The sequence below is a fragment of the Hylaeus volcanicus genome, chromosome 1 (assembly GCF_026283585.1).
Source record: "Hylaeus volcanicus isolate JK05 chromosome 1, UHH_iyHylVolc1.0_haploid, whole genome shotgun sequence".
Taxonomy (NCBI): domain Eukaryota; kingdom Metazoa; phylum Arthropoda; class Insecta; order Hymenoptera; family Colletidae; genus Hylaeus; species Hylaeus volcanicus.
The window spans coordinates 9,325,909-9,348,735 of record NC_071976.1 but is presented as its reverse complement, the minus strand read 5'-3'; the positions used below and the strand labels follow the sequence as shown (position 1 = coordinate 9,348,735).

Sequence of the window (22,827 nt, the reverse complement as noted above, 5' to 3'; positions counted from 1 at the left end):
TTGCTCGTGACGACTACAGGGATTAGTCTGATGGTGATTCTTTTGGGGCGTGAAATTGGTATTGCTATTAGTTCTAAGATGATGTTTGATAGAATGTCAAGTGCGAAGATATTTTTTAGAGATTGTTTGTACTACTTGAGTAATTTTCATTCCATTTTTCACGAAGGTTCAGTAGTCATTGAGTTTTTGGTTATATCTTTCTTGGACTCTCATTTCTTGCAAACACATGGTGGTTGGACTTTGATGTTTTGAAAAAGTAAATTAATTGAACGTACCATCGCATATATTTTCACGTTCAGCAAAAACAAAGGCTGAAGAACAACATCCCTTCCCACTGCATCGACTTTACTCTGAACGCTGCCGCCTCGCGAAAAATCAATCTCAATTCGTCAGCGTTCTAGACCTAATTTATTACTTGCGTAAATGTAATGGTTAATTTCTTGCTCGACGATGAGGAAATGTGATCCATCAATCGACCACTAGGTGTGTACATCTATTAAACATGATACACGATGAATACAAAGAAAAATGGAGGCTTGTGGCAGAATTTATTTTTTGTGTAGTAGTGTACAGAAATATAAACCAAAAAAAAATTGAAACAATCCGTGGTCATCTGTCTCCACAATAGAAACAGATCGGAGCAATTATTCTGGTTCAATATAAAAAATGAATAGATACACTGTGTATTTAAAATAAACTATTCTTTATTCAAAGATTTCTTTATTCAAAGCCCAACTCTGACCTTTTGGGCTTGGGTACAAGCCTCTAGGTACAATGGTACCCAAGGCCCTATGCAACCTTAATTCCTGTTTATGGTGATGGAATAAAAATCTCCAACGGTCGAACCAACTAATAGCTGAAACACGCTCGACGAGTCGCAGATTGAAACGGCCAGTGGTGAATACATCAATCGGGTTAGCAGTGCGGCAATTCAATCCCGTTTATTATGGATTCGCCGTGCAAGCTCGCGGATGCCATTTTTCACGGGGCGCTAAAATTACAGGGTCCCGCGTCAAGGATAAATTTACAGTCCCGTGGAATGTTAATCCCATTACCTGAGCAGTATGCGTTCCATTCTACGGCTCGCGATGCAATTAGCAAGGTGGGGAAAAGTACATTCGAACGAAGGGGGAATGGCACACGGTGAGAAAAAGCACCGGCTGCCGGTTCATTAACGCGATACTGAAAGAAACCAGGCAAAGATCGAGGTTGCTTAACGCCCGTGGATCAACGAGCAATCGTCCCGGAGCTGCGACCGAGCGGAGATAACGAACGGACAAATTGCAGCCCGTGGAAAGTTTTTCAATTAAACGCCATCCTCGTCCCGTCGTTCTTCCGCGAGCGAAATGGAGTGAAACACTGACTGAGACGTTTGCCGTCAAATTTGAATAAAATAGTGTATCATTTTCTTCCTTTTTTTTTTGCAGAATGTACCGGATCATCCCGGTCATCGGGCTTGGGTACGAAGTATCGTTGCATGAGGCTTTTCTCTGGTAAATTTTAAACAAGGATCAATGGAATCTGCCTTAAGGGTGGTTTGTCTTTTACATTTCGAATGCCTCCAATTTTTTAGAGCAGACGTTGACGTCGATAATAATGTACTACTTTAAATTATTATTCTTAGATAAAGAAAAATAAGACGCCACCCTTTCCTCCACCCGGATTCGAAAATATTGGAGGACAGCAATGTCCCGATTTTTCCTCATTTTCTCTCCCCTAAATACCTAAAGAGCTCCCTATCGATTGGGACGATCCGTCGGAGATTTATAAACGCCTGGGAGCAATCGAGGGTGAAACGGGGATCAAAGAACGAGCGCTGCGAGTCACGAAACGAGGGCCAGCAAAGGGAATAACTTCGTCAACGGTGTAATCCTGGCAATTAATAACAATAAAGAAAGGGAGACGAAAAAGCTGGCGCAATCGGAGAGCAGTCGTTATTCCTAGCTGAGCCTCTCGCGCTATAAAGTCCCGCCTCGAAATTTTTTATAATTCCCCGGCGCTTTTTAAAACGGGCCAAAGATCGAATCGTCCAAAAAGAAACGAATGGCGAACGTTCGCTTTTATTCGTTCGTGTCACGGTAACCAGTGACGAGCATTAGGGGGATATAGTACTGGCGACACGCTGAAAATTGCGAGCTTTTTCGAAACGCTATGAAAACGAACCATTTAACTTTTGCTCCGAGGTGGATCCGTTAAAATCTGCCTTAAGAGTTGTTTGTCTTTTATATTTCGAATGTCTCCAATTACCCGATATTTGAGATTTTATTTTTGAAAAAGCATTGGATATGTGACACTCAAGTTTTTAGAGCAGATGGTGATATGTAGATCGAGGATATTTATGTAAATTCACATTTTTGTAGGTATAAATAATAAAGAGAAATTTAAATGAAAGCGTCTATTACCTTCTGAACAATGTAACATGTATTTTATTTTTAATTTTTTCTAATCTAATTATATATACATATATTAGTTAATCTAAACAGTTTCCGAATCTAATCTCCATTTATTCTCCAAAATTCAATTATAAAACTGTAGCTTATTTTCAAAAATGAGTTTTTCCTGTCCAGAACTTTAATACTGATACAAGGGTTCCATATTACCAGCATCAAAGCTGTTAAGTGGGTAATAATGAATGAAGATCAAACAAGCCATGAAAGAATAAAACCAAAAAAGATAGCATTAAAAGAAGAATGACTAGCAAGAGTGGAGCCAAACAAAAATATAAAAGTTACAAAATTAAAACGAATAAAGAAGGACAAAGCAGAGAATAGCTGACGACACGAAGAGGAAGTAAAAAAGATATTCATAATTAATATTCCATCGTTTCGTATGCTTTCTCGAGAAGTATTATACAGAAAATTCTACCAATTTCATGAGAGAGTCTTCTATCATGTAAGAAAAAATAATCATTTTAGACACTCTACAGGGAAAATTAAATCTCTTACAACTTTTCAACAGGTTAACAGGTATTTGTATGAAAATTATCAGAAATATTCTTCAAAGAACGTACTTTCAACACGCACCAATAAAATTTATATCAACCACTTCGTATCCTCAGAAAAAATTCCCAAACGTCAGCATTTTTCTCAGTCCCGATGGTGTTACCCTTAAACGCATAATAAAGAGAGACGGAACCAAGTGAAACGGGAATAAAAATCTGTTAGGCAATTTCGCAAAAAAAAAAATCGCTTGCACTCTCCACGTATGCTTCCGAGGTTGTGTCTGTCGGGAATAAAAGTCTGTCCGAGTTCAACACCGACGTATCGTATGTTCCAGCGTGAAAACGGACCTAATGGAAGAGGGGGCCAATTCGACTCTCAGCATAGCGAGGGTGGGACCAGCTGACAGCGGAAACTACACGTGCCATCTCACCACCATGCCTGATCAACCTGCCACAGTTCACGTACACGTACTGAACGGTGAGATTACTACATATTTGCACGTGGATCTGAAAAAAAACGTTCGGGAATTCACGGTAGCGCATGGTGTCAGTCGTGACAGGTAACGCAAGCCGTTCATTTGACAAATCGACGAAAACCACAAAATAAAACGTGGAGGTAGGTGACGAAGCGGTACAAATTGTTTTTTGAAATTCCATTTGAAATATAAAATTTAAATGGAAGTATTTAAAGAAAATATTGTTGACTTTTCGAAATATATTTTCTTAAAAACAACGAATATATTCGATTAGTTTCTATCATTATCATTTATTACACAGATATTTATTAAGAATAAATTCTAATAAATGTTGATCACTACCTATTTTCTAGATGCTTAATAATTGTCATACAAATATTAATACAAATTTCTTTCAATTGTATTTTATTATTATTATATCGATATGCTAATAGCCAGATAGTGACGATTAGTACCATGACAAATATATTTTTATTTTTACTACACAAGCAAACAATCATTCCAACAATGGTGAACAATCATGCTTATTGAAGAAATAATTCTTTTGATAAATACCCGTTACAAGTAAATAATTGTTGGTACACATCCGTTAGAAGGCAGAAAGTAAATTATTACTTGATTTAATTTTACTGAATCATGTTTGTATTCCACTTCAGGGGCACAGGATTAAAGCAGAGCCCGCGTCGTAGCGGTGGTTACGATGTCCATTATGTTTTCCTTTATAACGAAACACGTTACACTCCCGCGACATAAACACGCGTTAAAGTTAGTCAAAGGTTCCCACGGATTGACGTGTATGTTGCTACGCGAATATGCTTAACAAATCCACCCGGCTTCGCTTCCAACGATCCAGGTGTTCGTGCAACAGCGTTTTAATTAAAACTTCCGAATTCTTTTGTTTAGCTCTGTTTAATTTAAAGTTTCACGCTAAACTGGTGAAATAATTTTTAAAACTCGCTCCGACGTAAAATAATAAGCGAATTCCAGCCGAAATCGCAAAAATCCGAACGAACAACTTTCTGTGTACCTTTAAATGCTTCGGTCGGAAAGCCACTGAATGATCGTGAACGAGTTAATTAAGATTCATTGGTGAAAGGATCTTTAGAGCAAACTGGTTCATTCATAGACTAATTAATATTCCCGCTAGTTGACGGACCTTTGAATACTAGTATCAGTGATATTCAATAAGGAAAATAGATGTGTTTACATTGTTATATAATTATTATGATTATATAATATATTTTATAGTTATTATGAAATATTTTTAATAGAAATATGTTTCTTCAATTATATTTTTAATGAATGTGTACTATAATACCATGTATTTGTTATTGATTAAGGAATTTGTTTGCCACCCCTTTTATTTAAATCAAGTTTTCCTTGTAAAGTATAATTGGAGAAATAATATTTTTAGTTAAACAATTTCGAATAAAATAATCAAGTTAAGATATATGAATTTCTGAGTTCACCAGAGTTTTTTGGCAATTACTTGATGAAATCTAACAATTTTTGGCCAAAGTAATACCAAGTGGTCACGAGAAGCATGCACCTGCAATCTTTATAACGTACACTGAATAAAAGTCACGTGGTAGCATTAAGTATCATGTAATATTTATGTATATCACGCTTAATTACAGGTGTGCGTGTCGAAAGAAGTAAGCGTAGTGTCGGGAAACCTTTACGACGTTGCTCTGATATTACAACGATCTTTAGTGCAATGCATAAAAAAACGATAGGCTGAATGAAACTTATTCCTATTATCTTGTGCAAGCATTATACTAAAATCTTTATTGGTAGTCTAATGAACCAACTGCTCAAATATTTATTTCACCAGATCCCCAAACGACAAACAAACACACTCCTTTAATAAGATTTTATTAAGATTTCTTTTTATTTAAATAATTTGCCACCTTAAGACAATTTTGTGGTAACAAGGGTTTATAAGTATTTATAATATAATATTTATTTCTTTATTTTATTTCTAAGTTCTTCGGAAGTTACAAATTCCCTCTTCAAATTCGTTCGAATTTTTCTCTCTGTAAATCTGCATATACGTGCATCCATACGTACACATGGAAATAGTATCGTGTTTTTTCCAATTCCGAGTTTGATTCGAAAGAAAATCCGGAACAATCAATTAACGCACGCGAATGAATTTCATCACGGTGTTCTTTTCGCTTCCAGTGCCATTTTTCTACATTGTTCCATAGCTATTATTGTTTACAAGAAATACCAGTCGCAGAGGAGTTCGGGATTTCTGAATCCATTGAAACCTGCAATTCACACTTTCCATTCAGCAGGAAAACGAACGCGCTGTTCGTTCCATCGTTCCGTAGTTGCACTAAATACGAACCAGAACTACACGAGAAAAATATTTCCTCGGATGCGTGGCTGCCATTGCAATGTTAGCCTAAATTTGCGCAACGGTGATTCTCACATTTTCCTTACGGTGGCACGATATTAAAACTTTCTTCTTTCCTTTAATTAGACCTGGCGCCTTGACCCCATAATCCAAGCAAAATATTTTTATTAAAAAGATTGGGCCAGGGGGTGGAATTTAGGATAAAATCGCAGAGTTGTTCTATCTTTTCTGGAAGAAGAAATAATGTGCAATTTTGCTACATATTTTCCAAATTAGCCCAAGATTTTAGCTAGGGGATTGTATCTTGTCACATTTGTATTTAGTAGAAGGGTAGAAGGTAGAGACAAATTTTACATTTATTTACGTACATATTTATTATCAAAAATTTATTTTGTAACACCAAACCTATCATTTAATTTCATGAAATGTCTTCGATAGACATAGAGAATACGAATGTATACGAGACTGTACGTATGTTATGTATGTATTGGGTTGTCCAGAAAGTTCATGCCAACTTTAAAGAAAAATTCAAAGGCACATTTGAATTTTACTATATATTTATTGAATTACGCAAGTACCATTTTGTTCCATAACCTTTTCACCTTTTAAGGGATGTATACGTGTTATTTGTTATCAACCATTTCGATACATTCAGGCCTATACCACCTACCAAAAATCGGCATGGACTTTCCGGACAAACCAATACATAATAAAATTTCGACCCAACCTAATGGTTTATTAATTATTTATTTTGTAACGAGAAACCCTTTTTGCCTAAAACCAAATATGACTCAATACCATTCACAGGTCATCCTCCGCTCCCCAAACAACCCTCCACCTTCCACCCCAAAATATAAACTCCCCTCGATCCAAAGTAGCTACTTCCGCCATCGATCGAGCCACGCTCCACCACAGACAACTTATTCCCTTTCTTATCCCATCGGAGCACCCACTCGAGAAGTCCACGCTCGTTTAACACCCACACAGAGTCCAGTCGAAACGAGCAGATGCAACACGCGACCCTCACACCCTACCCTGAAGAGAATGGCCCTTTCCCAGCGAGACCTCGAGCACCCTCGTGCCCATCCACCGATCCCTGCATCCAGAGGGTCAGGGGTCTGAGCACGGTCGAAAAACTGCGGTGTTTGAGTGTACGTACCGGTGTTTCAGGAGAAAGCTTAGCCGAGTTGCATCACGGGAGCGCAGAGGCCGTCGGAACCAGCGGCGGCGCCGTCGGTTCGTTGCTTCTGCTTCTGTCCGTTCTTCTCGGCTGGATACAACAGGTGCTCAGATGAAGGCCCGACGACGTTCGTTGCGTCCCAGGGAAGGCGTGAAACGAGCACCGCGACGCTCCGTCACGACGCCGAACATCGTCGTGACACGGCGCCGCGACACAATACGGACTTTTATATTATCGCTGAAGAATGGACGTAGCGGAGTGTGTACGCGAACAAGAGAGCGAGAAAGGAAAAAACGGAGGGTGGGAAAAAAAAAATAATGTACGAACGAGAAGCAAGTCTAAGGGGTCGGGGGCGAGGGGAAGTGAAAAGAGGGTCGTAGCGTCGCGAGAGAATGGGGTTGCGCGCACGACGGGGCCGGGAGGGGTTGACAGCGCTGTTCCGGCATTGTTCTTGGTCCGATTGGAAGTGACTCTTTCCGCGTCGCTGCGCGTCAGTGTTTCTGTTTCGCGACTATCCCTGAGTCCTGTTCGAGACCCGACCAAAAGTGCGTCAACTTTCGAGGGTTTGTCTTACAGGTATGCCTCGTGGCCGTTGAGTTTTCGGAGATCGTGGTTGGTCTCGATGGTTTGCGAGAGGTGATAAGGATGTCAGGTAATCGTTTGAAAGAATTGTACGTTGTTGAGCGTGTAATTGATGCGAAACGAGGACTGTCGGATTTCAAACAGCAGGATTTGGTCGTGTTTTTATTATAGGAATCCACCTTAGTCTCTGTGATGAGGGAGACGTCCAGTCTGATGGAGATTTGCGCAAACGTTGGTCCAATCTAGGAAGTATGTCGTATTTCGTTGATACTACTTTTTGGAGGAGGCTCTTTATTGGAGGCTGCAAGGTTTTTGTGTGTCTATACAAGTCTTGAATTATTAAAAATGTTGAAATTTGTTGGTAATAAAAATTGTCTTTGAGGGACTGTTCATATTAGTACTAAAGCGTGTTTTTATTCTTTTGCAACATATATGGTATAATTAGTTACCCTGAATTTTTGTCTTTGAATGGAGAAGATATTCATTGTAGTACATTGAAGGAGATACAGTATATACATACATACGTGAATTTTAACAATTTCAGTATTATTTGTTGATTTATTCTTAGCGAAAGGTTTCTTTAAACATAGACTAGTTTCTATGTTCAAATTGTGTTGATTGTGTTGTGTTCACAATACAAATACAGAAATAAAGTTTGAGGGGAATAAAGAGAGTTCAAATCAAAGATAAACAATATAGATATTGAATATTGGGTTAGTCCCAACTGATACACATTGGTGTATCAATAATAAATCAGATATTAAAAATGTAAATAATAAATAATGCGACTTCAGAGTAAAGTCCTATTACAAAGAATTAAAAACTGAGATGAACGGGTTGGATTCCTCCCAACTGATACACGTTGGTAATAAAAATAAAATAGAGATGAAAAATGTAGTAAACGATCGTGTAATTTCAAAATCACGCGTGGTTACGGAGAGTTTGGATCCGATGGGACGGGGTAGGTGGTTCCCTTGTGAGAAACGCTATGCCACGAATTTCCGTTCGCGCGTTCCACGACCACTGACGCGTAGATGACGCATAAATACGAGGCGCTAGGACCCCGAGGGTGGAGGATGCGGGAACCGCGTGCCACTGATTTCCCGCACGACGTGTGCAAGTAAACAACACCCTCGAATCGCGTGTTCGGAAACGGCAGTTTACCCCGTATATTTCCTTGACGCATTCACTGCCGCTCCGACATTTTAACACCCGCCCACTAGAAACTCATTATAGGATAACATCCTTCGAGCGAATATACACCACGGGATGAAATTATTGGACACCCCTGTGATACCACTTGCTACTTTCAGTTGAACAATCGAAATGATGGGAGGAACGTGTTATGGATAAGGTTACTTAGTTTGGTTATTTATAAAGCACTCAGTTCACAGAACCTGTCATCGAGCCTGATATATTTTCATTTCTTTGACTCTTTAATAGTATTTCAATTTTTTTTTTTTTTTTATACTATTTCTATAAAAGTATGTATTCCAGAGAAAGTTTAAATGGTGTGATTCTATTATTAGGTAGACTGGAAAGTAGTGTCGTTTCTTTTACATTAAATGCAAACAAATTTTTAATAAATTTCTATAGATCCTGAACACCCTTAATAATGAATGAATGAAATCTTCTTGAATCTGAAATTAACTTCAAATACGTTAATAAGTTTTTCGGATTTAGTATAATATCATAAAAAATCCGTGAAACGCGCGATAGTTTTGAAAACTGCTCAAAATCCAAGGGGTGTTCAATTATTTTGTCGCGGAGCGTATCTCCGAGCCTCTGTTATGCTGTTACGCTCATTTTGACGGCTCGAGTGCAGGCTGATGGCTCGGTAGAACCTGAGTCGTGACTTCTCTCGCGAGGGCTGTTCAAAATTCACGAGGGCTGAACCACACGGTTCATTGTTTTAGGCATGTTTTTTAAAGCTCATCCCTTTGTTGCGTAATGGTCCAGTGAAAATCATTTCTGAAAAGTTCCCCGAGGAAAAGTTTACAGGATTTACGTGCGATGTCTTCTTGTGGAGACGTCTAGTAGCTCTGCAGTTTCAGCCACTTGTATTTTAATTGAACTTTTTAATTAATTCATGAGCGTTCGTGTAACAAAAAATTTCTTTTTGTAAGATGAAAATATAATTGTGCTACGGAGGGTTCACGAACCAAGTATTTCAAGCATCGAAGATGTGGTTGATAAACGATCGAAGCATATGGAGCATCGAGCTGTTGTGTTTAAGAAGAATTTTATTAATGGAACTGTTACATTTAAATACAAATTCTATTACCAGGATCATTATAATATATGTACATTTAGGATGGCTCTACGAAAAGCGTCGGGAACAACAAAAAGAATTCGAAACCTCTAAATGTTCTTGCCAATCCCTGTTGCAAAGTAAGGGGTTAAATAATCCATTTGCGGTCGCACCTTTCATTCTCGCAAGAAACATTAATCTCCAGGAATATCGTGAATAAATACTTCAACTCTCTACGTCTCACAAATATCGTTCACGCACGATAAATTCTATTTCACAATTATTTCAGTTAATTTCGTTTATTACAACTATAACGAATCGTGCCTTCGGTAATGAAATGAAATAATTACAAACGATATAATTTAATGTACCCGTAGTAACAATACGATTAATTCGAACAATTCAGCAATGCTAATTTCATTTACGATCTCGTACGAAATAATTGCAAATTATATTAATTTCACCCAATGTTACAAATTGAACGAAAGGAATTAATTTAATCTGCACGTCAAACGAGATGATCGTGAATAGGATTAACGTAGCAAGACGTAGAAGAATATGACGAACTTTTCCGCGACCGCAAATGTAGAACATCCTCCAACGAAATTATATTTGAATCACAAATTTCTTTTTTTATCCTCGAGCATAGCGTGACGGACATGTCAAACTCATTTTCGCCCGAGGACCAACTTGCACTTTGCTACCATGGCGTGGGAGTTCGATTATTTTGCAATAGTCTACAGTATTTCAAATTTTATTTTTCAAGATTACTTTTTTAAAGATTTACGAAATTACTTATTATTCTGAACATTGGAAAGTTATCTTCATTTTTAGGGTATTTTATTGTTTGTCACTGTTGAGAAAAATTGTTTAGGTAAATATGTACCCCTAAACATAAACAGAATCCCTATGAATAACATGGATAAAAGTGGGAAATTAAATATAAAAGAAGGCAGCAAGCTATAATGGGTAATAAATTAAAAAGTAATTTCCATTAACGTAACAAGTAGTACTATTACACAAAAGTGAAGAGTACATTTATAATAATAGCCGATTAATTTGAAGCATAAACTTGAACCACCCTCGCGAAAAACAGCTGCAGATGAATATTCGATACGGACCACTCGAGCGAGGCTCGAATTATCAGTATTATCTAGGTTTGTAAAGGACCCTGTTAACCCTTAAATAGCCCCACTCTAAAGATAATTTACACACCGTTCCCTGTTCTACATTGGCAACTTTTTAATTCAATTAAAAAAATTAAATACACTATTTCCACAACAGGAAACAAAATAATATTTATTTATTTATCCATGACTTAATAAGAAGAAATTTCCATTTTTTATTTGTACTAAAATGACGAGCTACTTAAGGGTTAAAACGACGCGTAAAGGAAACCGGAAGTCTGAAAGATGACACAGACCGTTCGACCAAACGATATATCATTCCATCGTCCAACGCACGATAAACGATGGCAGGTTAATTGTTATAAAGTTGTATTCTCGTAAAATTACCGTTGTATAAAGCAGACTCGACTCGATTGGCAGCGAATCTCGAGAGAAAGGATAGTGTATGTGAGACTTATGCTGAATGTTCTTCACTGAAACGATGTTGTTTGATTAATTCGTGACATCGACCACTTGGTTCGCGAATATATCAGCATTGTCGCAGAATTTCCGCTCTGCTTAGACGCTATCGGTGGAAAATCGAGAGGCCAGAGGTTTTCGTGAAAGAAATTATTATTGACAACGATTTTCTCACTGGGGTAGAGTTTGCATGTTATTATTGGACAGAAAATGATTGCTTAGCGAAATTACAATTGAAATATAATCGAAACAATCTTTGTTAGGTAAATGGAACAAGATCTTTTTCTCTTATTTTATTTATTTAATTTAGTAGGTTGGAAATGAAAACGTAATGTAAGCGCAAGAACATTGCATTATACATGTTTTATTAGTTAGAGTTTAAATAAAAAGCTGTGATTTATTTTAAATAAATTCATTGATTTGAAAGACTATAATGGCATAAAAATAAGAGGGTTAAAAATTGTAAATATAATAGGAATAATTCGAGCCTCTTTAATTATATAAATAACGAACAAAAATTGTGCTATTCAATCTAATGAATCTAATACGTAAATTTGCATACAGTGATTTTGTTCACTGTGTCTACAAAATATTTCAAATCGGATTTTCCAGAAAATCCGGTTAGGAAAAAAATTGTATTCCACACTTTTAAAGTGTCTTTTGCAGTCACTTTCTTTTCGATTTTACCATGCAACATCATCGCTGGTCTTTGTAAAAAAAACGAATCGATTATCGCAGATGACTGTAGACATTACTGATATCATATTCTTCCTCGTACAACGACATTGATCACGAAACGTTTCACTTATTAGCTAATTGATTAGTCTATTCTCGAACAACACACGACAAAAATGACTAACTTAAATACAAAGATTAGCGTCGTTTGATAAGGGAAGGAGGTATTCGCGAATCAAGCTGAAACTGTAAATTAATGAAAGTCGCGAATAAAATTAACGATAGTCCCTGTCACGGATTAATGGTTCGAACATGTGTTAAGCGTTTCCTCGCGCGATTCAAAGGACTGTATATCAAGGAACGCGAAAGTATATTAGAGAGAATGAGTTATCAACTGCCAACCTGATCCTGAGCTCATCAATTAGTGATTCGCAGCGAAGTTTTAAGCGAAGGCAGAGCGACACGAAAATGCCACGTGTTTTACATAAAGTCGTTTGTTTCTTTTTTTCGCCGACGTTCGTTAATATAACATATGAAAGAGATGGAGGACGCAGACAGTTCACGAGTAAACGAAATGTCCTCGTGTCGGGGCAGATCGCACAGTAATACTTGAATTCGACGTAAAACTCAAAGTTTTCTCCGATGGCGAGATTATGAAATATACGATATGCGTTTTACAAGACTTTGTTTCTTGATTTCGTGGCCCTCCACTTTCCCACCCTCTTTCCTTGGTCCTCTTATCCAGTAATCCATGATTCGCCAAATGATATTCGTAACGAGTGAAAAAAGTGTCTTAAATATTATTTGTTATCATTGCTTCAAATTATTCGATAGTATAGAAAAATATGAATGCTTCTAATGTGAAAGCCACTGAAGCATCAAGTGTCTGTCAATCACAATTTTCCGAACATCTATAGTCCATCCTTCTTATGCTTTAGCTAAGAATTCAGTCCTTTTATTTTTCTACATTACAATTCTCACATTCTGAGTATTACTTCTGCTCGATAATGATTTTCTTGTCGCCATTTCTAGTTTTTTTTTAGATGCTGACTGCAAAATGTTAACTATATAGATTTTACTCCAACAATGTAACCTGATAACACAGGTAAGTGACACTGACTGTATTACTGTTGAATAATTTCTATCTCACTGCCAGATTAATCACATAACAAAACCTACCATTTTACATTGAAAATAGAGATTCGACATTATTTCTGTAAAGATATTTAAACTTTGAAGATATCAATCAGAGAGTGATGTATAAAAAATTGATCATGATTACCAATTATTCATCACTGGCCATTATTCTATATCAATACTCGTGGATTATATTCCACACAATACTGAAAATTGCGTATTTATTTCACAGAGAAATATGCCCAGGCATTTCGAATTGGACGATAGAATAAACCGCAGTACGCTAGCGCGCGTGAATGCTTTATTTGCTAAATACAACGGATATTCGCAAAAGTCTACAAACCGTGCCAAACACCGTATTCCGAAATCAATTTCTCTTCCCCTAAAATTCTATAAAAACATGTAGGTGCAATCGAGCGAAATTCCTAACAACTTTCACCCATATGTCGACGTTTCGTCTGCCACAAAACGAAACCTCCGGAACTGAAAGCTACGAAATCAGCGCTATTGCACCTCGCCGAAGTATCGCGCCAGCCATCTTCAACCCCCGAATCCTTCTTCCGCAATCCAGTCACCGCCAGCGCTCTCTGGAAATCGCAAGAAAAATATTTCTCGGTTCTCGTCCACCGTCTCTCGATTTTGGGTACGTATTTCTCCGGGTCGGTGGTGGATCGGCAGAAATACGTCATCCTAAACTTACACTCGAGACAAGATTGCGCCCCTTCCACATCGGAAACGTCCACTTTAGCCCGATGGCTTGGACAAACTGGCCGCAGCAACGAACGAGTTCCAACCGAAATCCAGGTAGCCGGAGATTGAAGTTCCAGGAGGACACCATCCGCGAGGAAACTACCTACGTGCTCGGGATCGTACTGTACATAAGGGAGTCCAACGGAACGCGGGGGGGAAGTTGATCGACGCTTGGACAGATTGGACGTGGCTCCATCGATCCACGTCGATTCTCCAGGAACTCTATTTATCCCACGAACAAGGAACGCTTCCGCAACGGACTCCGCTGCGACAATTTCGTTTTCGCGTATGCTAGTGCCGCTGGAAGAGCTGTCGCGTGATGGAGATACTTGGATGGAACGTGACACTTTACTTTGCCACTTGTTTCGTTTGGTGTTGGAGAGTAGGGAACAGCTGTAAATAAATTTGTGCGAGGTGGACGGATTGAACTTTTGGCTTGGGCTACTATTTCGAAATGAAGAATCGAAGGAAAATGGAAAAGTGGAGGCTCGAAAGATAGAAACAAGGTGTTTACATTGTTCCTTAAAGTAAGAATGTGACACTTTACTTTTTCACTTGTTTCGTTTGGGGTTGGAGAGTAGGGAGCAGCTGTAAATAAATTTTTGCGAGGTGGACGGATTGAACTTTTGGCTTGGGCTACTATTTTTATCTAGAACTGTCGAAATGAAGAATCGAGGGAAAATGGAAAAGTGGAAGCTCGAAAGATAGAAACAAGGTGTTTATATTCTTCCTTAAAGTATCGATGAATTCGAGAAGGATGAAAATCGGTTGAATGGCGTTTAGACGACTTCAATTCGAGAATGGCCGTAGGCTGACTTTAGTTTTCGAGCGATCGCGTGCCTGTCGATCTTTTCTGCCGTTCGAGTTCCATGCAGCGTAAAATCGATTGCGAACTGCCGCATGAACAGACAGGAGGGCTGATTAGACGGGCTCTTAATGTAATTCCACGAAGAAGCTTGCTCCATCTGGGTCAACTTCTTAAATATTTCATCGGGGTAACACTTGGGGAAAGTGCACTTCTAATCGCCTGATACTCACAATCGAGAAATATAAAACAGCCAATCTGGATGATATTTTACATGAAATTCGTCTTGGGACCTCTTTCTAAAATTAACAAATTCGAATTCAAACACAAACAGAAAAGAAATTGTAATTATAATATTATTATAGTATCTTAGTTTTTCCTAATCTTTATGGTATCATTGTACTTTGAATATTTACAAAGGGTATGAAATATATTGTATATTCTATAAGTAATAAATCAAAGGGTTGTTTACCTCTTTTTTGTTATTCGGTATGTAGATGATAATTCTGCCAAATTTTTGGTTTATCCTTGGCAAAGAAACGTCCAATTCGAACGTAAAATCCACTTTTAGATGTTCAGACGTTTATCCATCGTCTTTCGAAACTTTTGTTTCGACGCGAGGTTTGCCAATCTCTGGGGCGAGATAAGAAGATCGAAACTTTATCGAGTATTAAATACACAGACCAATGATCCGTTTGGATCCATTTCGTCCCAACTGTTTCAAAGCTGCATAAAAGACCTCCCCGGTGAACTGTATCGCGAACGCATAGAATGCGCAAAACGAGAACGATGAAAACGACAACAGTCCTTGTGCAAAATGCTCGTTCGTTGCGAGACACGCTGGAGGAGAACGACACGAAACATTCTTCCCTCTATTCCGCTGCGCTTTCAACGGATACAACTCTTATCTCTATCCCGGTTTTATCTTCACGAGCGATATAACTGGATCGCTTCTCCCTCGCGGACGAAATTTTAAGCGAGTCAGGACTGGTAAAATTGAAACGAAACTCGGACGAGTCGCAATTTATAGAAGCCGGCAATTGCCGAGGAACCAATAAGAACGTCACGATTTATCCAGGGACCGGAAACTTGAACGCTTCCTCTCTATTCTCTTACTTTTTATTATACATTCTTTTATTTACATTCTTTTATTATACACTCGTGTACAAACACCAATTGAACCTTACAATTATACTGTCATTATTAGAATAATTATTATAGCCATTACTTTTCAAATCAAATCGTGTTCGAATTCAAGTTGAAGACATCAATCGTGGAAAATTTTTCTATATTTTTATATCTATTGGTTGCAGTAACTAAAAATTAATTTCTGAAAATAATTAAATGAATTATTAACAATACTTGTAGTATGTAATCTATGTAGAGGGAAATTTTATTAATTCTTCCCAAATATTTGGAAGCTGATGCAAGGTACACGCGATATAATGATTTTGCCATCACGCCGTATAAGAAATTACACTTGAACAAGTTTGGATAGAAGACGTGAACTTTGATCACGAATTTTGAATGTAAAATTAAATGTTAACGCAACTGTTAGATTATACAGTTTCCAATTGTATAAGAACATAATTATAAATTCATAAGTATTTCCCATGAGTATGTCCGGTGCTGAAAGTGTTAAAGCGATATATTTATTGAGAATTCGTTGGTTTAAAGTGACGGATACTGTACTCCTCTCTTGTACTCCTTGAGGTGTACCACTGGCCGAGAATGAAGGAACAAAAGACAAGGACGTCGCACGTGATACGCGTGGTAAACATTATGTTATCTGTAAGTTACCTGGGCTCTAGTCTCGCGAGCGTGGTATACAATAACAAATGCGTGGCACGTTTCGCGAAATAAGACGAAATAGAGATCACATTCAGCTACGTCGACGACAACTACGTGGCAACCCAAATAAAGTTTCCTACCCCCGTCCAAAAAAAAAAAAAAAAAAAAAGAAAAAATAGATAAACCGAGAGAACTGCGCATCGATTTTAACCATCTCTTTAAACCTATACATTGTCATTTGACATAAACATTCCTGGACTGAATCTGTGACATGCAAGATGTAAACATACTCTATATAAAATATAAATATAGATGATTAAATTTGAATTTTTATATTTCATGAATTTCTTTCGTTGTTGCAATCATTTGCAACGATTCCCACTTTTTCGCGGCTTCCACTCTCTACTTCATCGGCGTTTTTAACAATATTTTAATAACGCATATATGTATATAACTAGAAAAAATTTGACTTGCTGTTCAAAGTATATGTAAACATTGTGCGAAAGGAAAAGTTAGGATTTCCGTTCGTTTCCTGAGAACTAAATTCCAAAGGTGATATTTTGGAGGAATTTTACTGGCTGGTACCCATAAACGGCACACAATCGATGACGCATAAATACATCACGTCAAGTGATGAATTCACAGCCATCCTATACCTGGTCGATGGCATCGTATAATAAAAAGGATTTACACGTGGAGGCTTGACCGGTAAGTGATAAACGGCAACCCAATATACGACGCAATATCGCGCGTCTGTCGTGTCCACGGGATCAGATGAACGGCCAGGCGATGACTCGATAGTTGATACCGCACATGTATCTTCGAAGTGACGCAATTCAAAGAAGTAAGCTCTTCGGGAAAATGGAAAAACCTTTCGGGAGCTTAGCAGAAAATTATTCATAAAAAGGAAAGTCTTGTATTTACGTTTGAAATTACGTTTGAAATTACCTTTGAAATTAATTCCCAAAGACGATTGTTTTAGAATAATTTAGCTGCTCGGTCCTCTTAACTAAGGATTAAGGTAAGCTTCACCTGCTGGACCATTCGACGGTAATTTCACTGACAATAAGTGGCATAGCTTCCTCGACAAATTCAAACCGTTAGCGCGGAAGAACGACACGACATCCGTAATACAGAGATTCCATCTCCAGAAATCTTATTCGGGAGGAAACGCGTCTAATATTACAAATTCCTTGAGAACGTCGTCGGCGAATTATTTCGTTTCTTGGAATTTCATTCTGAAACGGCGCGACAAACCGCGGAAAATAGCGCGTCATTCGAATTCTAGACGAACTACATACTTGAAATTGTCAACGATTCTCCTTCCGAGGCCAATTTCACAGTAGGCAAATTTTATAGGTCCATGTTTCTTTCTTCCATCTGTTTTTATTGAAAGTGTAAAAGAAGATAAAAGAAATCTCGATCCCTAGGTGGGTTAGACATACAACTAATAGCGTACAACTAATAGCGTAAAATTATAGTGAAAATTGTAGGTTAAATAAAGAATTAAGCTTCGAGACATAATTTAAGCCCCAAACTGTCACTGTTTCTTCGTTCCCCTCTTTCTTTCCTTAATCAAATAAAAATATCAATCTCGTTAATAAAAATTTAAATATAATAAGAGCTTTTTTGACCTAATTGAGGCTTCATGAGTCTCAGGCCTCGCCTTGCCTTCATCTATCGTTCGTTCCCAAAACACTCAGAATTAAATTTCATTGTTTTTAAAGGAAGTCGATTATCCGATCGAGCGATACGAAACATTTATTCACGTGTCAGGTAAACTGGTCACAGAAACCCGCATCGTTCGGTAGCGGTCGATAGAGGAAGATAGTTTGCATACAAAATGAATCAATTATGTAATGTAATGTGTGCAACCGCGATACTACGCGGGACTGCAGTGTCAATAATTACCGATTAGAAAACTCCTTCCGTTAATGCGGGCTCGCGTTTCGTGATTCAAACCGTTCATTAACATTTACGTGTCGTTACGATCGCGCCCGGTGCTATCATTTCGCTTTAGCTTCGCGCTAACTCAAATGTTCGCTGAAACCACCCAGTCGGAACTTTCTTTAATCGGGCAAGTTTTTTGGTCGTTTTCTGTTTCTCTTCCCAATTCTATAGCAGACAGTTGCCTGGGCGATTTTTCTTTACTGCGATTTTAGAATTTAATATCAATTTTCTGCAAATGGGTGTTTACTGTGCGTTAAGACTGTAGTTTTTATTTCCTTTTTGAGGAAAAGAAATTTGTTAGAATATTTTAATCACGTTTCTATTATTCAAGAAAAAGTTATGTTTTTCACGTATTCATGTATACATGAATATATGTTTGTACATTCGTTACTTAACAATATTTTATGGAATGTTGTAAATGAATCTTCAGTCATTCACTCTATATTTATAAAATCATTTTTCTCGTAATTTTGGTTTACCCTTCTCAATTATTTTATACTTGACATCCGTTCTTCCTCCCGTGCTCATATTTCTTTTACTTCGAACCAATTCATATTCGCATACTTATCTTAATTCTTTGATAATATTATTTTTGTTCTAATTCAGCAAAAATAATTAACATTCCTTATTCATTCGAAGGTTGACTCGAATGGACAAAATAGCTGAATCATCGTCACTATCTACGCCAATGAATTATTTAACTGGACACTGCTCTCAAGACCAACGTTCCCTTTTATTTCAAAACTCATTTACTTTAAAAAGAATACTATGTTTTATATTTCATATCATAATCATATTAAATACACAAGAATATAGTAATATATTATGATTATATCATTCTATTTCCCATTCAAATCCTTGTGACGTCAAGAAAACCTGCATTCTGAACGAATCCCGCTGCCATAACTCCAAGAGAGCTTCTGAAAATTTATACTGCAAACAAGCTTTGCAGGACGCGAGCCGTAAACACAACAAAAGCACTTCCATTTTCCTCGATCTAATATTAAATTTGAATTGGAAAGTTAGGGAAGGTATCACGTGGGCAGACTGTGATGAACTTCGCCGATGTACACGGACCGAAGAGTTAGGGTGAAGTTTCTTTGGAGGGGAAAGCATTCACGACTGCACTTTCTGACGTGAACTTTGTCGTATGTTACGCATGATTCCGCAATGCTTGTACGTCACACGTACAGATCCAACCCAGACAATGAACCGCGAACTCGTTGGTATCAGAACGTGAAAGTCGCGAAGTAACTGTCGTAATTTCGAGAACTTGGGGATATTATCGTGATTAAATTATCAGATCATCCCCTAAGTAACGGTTCTCCTCTTGGCTCCAAGATATGAGATAGCTCGCTGAGTATGTGAGGTAAGGTATGTTGATCCTCCAATTTTATAATTCTTCGTGAAATCTGGTTTGTTATTCGAACTGTATTTTATACTGTACAATTTTTTTTTTTATATATTAAAGTTTGATAAATAATTGTTCGAGTTGTTATTTATTAGATAGACTTTTGCCATTGAAAATTGATAGCAATCAACGGAAATGGGCCTTTTATTCGAGTAATAATTGATGACGAATAAAAAGCACCGTATAGTGACCCATTTGCAAAGATTGCTGCATATCCAGATGAGTTATTATTCGTTCAACGTGAAATACAATTTCATTTTGTAATCCACTTCGTGATTTTAAAGAATAGCTTCTGTTTCTCGTTGCGGGTTTTATTTGAGAGAAATTTGTCATACTTTTTCAAGTAAAATTCGAATTTCATTATAGAATTCATTTCGTAATACAATCAAATTGGTTTTACCTTCTCATTCTAGTTTCTAGCGGAGACAAAATTATTATGCTCCTTCTCATTTCATAATTTATAAATATTTGTTTTATTTTCTATTTCAGGCTCTGTTTGATAAAAATGTATCATTCTATACACAACGGGAGCATGAAATAATATAATCTCGTTAACTATAACTATCTATAACTTGAAAATATTTTCTTTCGAATTGTATCATGGTTTTTGCCTCTTTCATGTAATAAACTTTGAAAATACATATATAAATGTAACACAAAATTGTTTACAAAAAAGTTTCGTCAATATCTGTCAGGATACAGCATGATCGATGCCAGAATCCTGCGATGACACATCCCCAGAAGTTTTTGCTATTTGGTGGACAGGGGCCACGAACTTTTTGGTATCTCAAAAAGTTTGTTAGGGTCTATATAATACCGTCCAATCTAACTTTGACTCCAAGTCCAAGCGTTCGAATCAAACGTTTCGTTTGATCCAATAACCAAGTCGCGAATTGTGAATGGAACATCTTGATTCCTTGACGCCCTTTGTACGTACATCAAACGGAAATTAGACTGTTCGCTAAACGATGTGTCGTATTTCACATCTCGTTTCTGTGAATTCTGGTCGATCAATGACCCACTGGAAGATAAGACTTAATAGACTGAATAGCGAGATAAATTACTTTGGGAAGCTTCGTTTCATTGGTTGTCGATCGTGTTATAGGCGTTTGTAGGATAGCTTTCTTGTACATCGATACAAATGAACGGGAGGTACAGGCGTCTGCGTATAATTTTTAATATGTTGTACATAATTGGAAAGATAATTATTATACGTTTTCAGATACTTATCTGTGTATTCTTGATGTCCACTGTCACTTACATAAACACGTACATAATTATATATTATATATTTAAAAAAAAATTGAAAGTGGATGTCGAAACGTGTATTATTAATATAAAATTCAGATGAAATTTTATTTAGTTGCTGTTTATATTCCAATAGAAAGTTTAGAGTGTGCTATGCAGTAAACTAACGATGGAATTTTGTTGTTTATATTAAGACGTCGACAATGACACATTATTCTAGTTCTTGATGTGACTGTTAGCAAATCTTAGAGACAAACATATCATTATATGTGAGTTTTTCTCAAGAAACCGGTATTTTTTCAAGGTCAATTCTTCGTTGCCTTGTCCCACTCAAGAAACGCAAATGAGATTAAAGACTTCATTACTGAGGTGAGACAGCAAACGAATCTTGTAGAAGATATTTGAATTTTTTCTCATGTGGTTCACCGGAAAATTCTATACATGATTCAGTTTGGAAGAAAATTATATAAATAGTGAAATTTATGAAACAAGTTCATGAGGAAATTGTATAAATAAAGATTTTGATATAGTATAATATGTAAGTATATTTAATATAATATAAATTCATGATTGAGAGTGTACATTTCAGTTCTAAATTTTGTAAGTAATGTAGTTTATAAGGAAATTCAATAAATAATGAAATTTATGAGGAAAGCTTACGAAGAACTTTCATGAATAAAGATTTTAATATATTATAAATTCATGATCAAGGGGGATGCATACTAATTCTAAATAATAAAATTCATACTAACCACCTGGGTTTTTAATTTGCTTTCACCAAAACACCTACTGAATCAAAAATTACTCTAATTAAACAAAGAGAATGTCACAATCTCCATGTATAATTTAAACCATAAATAGAAACGAAGCAATTACTTCATATCGCGATTTTGAACAGTGTCGATAACAATAAATTCTATTCTAACGATGCATTCTATTATAATATAATACAAAAAAAAAATATTTTCCAATTTGGGGTAACCCGTGAAAAGTCAATTCGCCCAACTCCCAATAACGAAAACACTTTTCGTTTCGCTCTCGCAACTTCACGCGCCGCTTGCACTCGATACGATTATCGCTCCCTTAAAACATGACCAAAAATCGTAGCCTTTTAATTACTCGATTCGGTACTTGGGCCGATAGATAACTATCGATTCCCCGCGGCCTGCGGGCGCATACGCCGCGACTTCGCGCTACGGTAATTGGATTTGCGGTCGAACGTGAAACTGGCCAAATTTTTGCGCCCTGATTTCCATCCGGTTTTTTCCCGTCGACGTCATAATTCAGAGCTCTCGCGGCACCCTCTCCAAGGCAGGCTTTCGAAACAATCGCGATCGAGGAGCCAGCGCGAAAACGCAATACTCCGCGGGTGAATAATGATCGCGACGCGACAGTACGGCTTCCGCGGATATTATTTACGATTCCGCGGTGCTTCGATGTATCGATAGTAATTAATAATCGGACAATAAACGAACCGCAATTGGAACCAGGAGAAAAGTGGCTGATTTCTCTCGCCTCTGTTCCATCTCTTGTTTTCGTTATTTCGTTATTCGAACTGCGTCAGCTCTTTTTCCCATAATTCCTCTTCGAGTCAAACAATATTAGGAGGGGGGTTGACGTCAAATGGCTGTATAATGTGTGTGTGTGTGTGTGTGTGTGTGTGTGTGTGTGTGTGTGTGTGT

General features: G+C 37.4%; 1 protein-coding gene across 5 annotated transcripts in view; it reads left to right on the top strand.

The window, feature by feature from the left end:
- Positions 1-12,719, top strand: part of LOC128878236 (zwei Ig domain protein zig-8-like) — a 296,557-nt gene extending 283,838 nt beyond the window's left edge. For 2 of the 5 annotated variants that reach the window (XM_054126314.1, XM_054126438.1), the window contains 2 exons: positions 3,277-3,419; positions 6,950-12,719. In XM_054126314.1, coding sequence (XP_053982289.1) covers positions 3,277-3,419; positions 6,950-7,074 — 268 coding nt within the window. In that variant the 3' untranslated portion in view covers positions 7,075-12,719. Of the gene's footprint in view, positions 1-3,276; positions 3,569-6,949 lie in introns of those variants that run through there. The other 3 variants (XR_008457383.1, XM_054126519.1, XM_054126609.1) reach the window with 3 other exon arrangements.
- Positions 12,720-22,827: the final 10,108 nt, after the last annotated feature.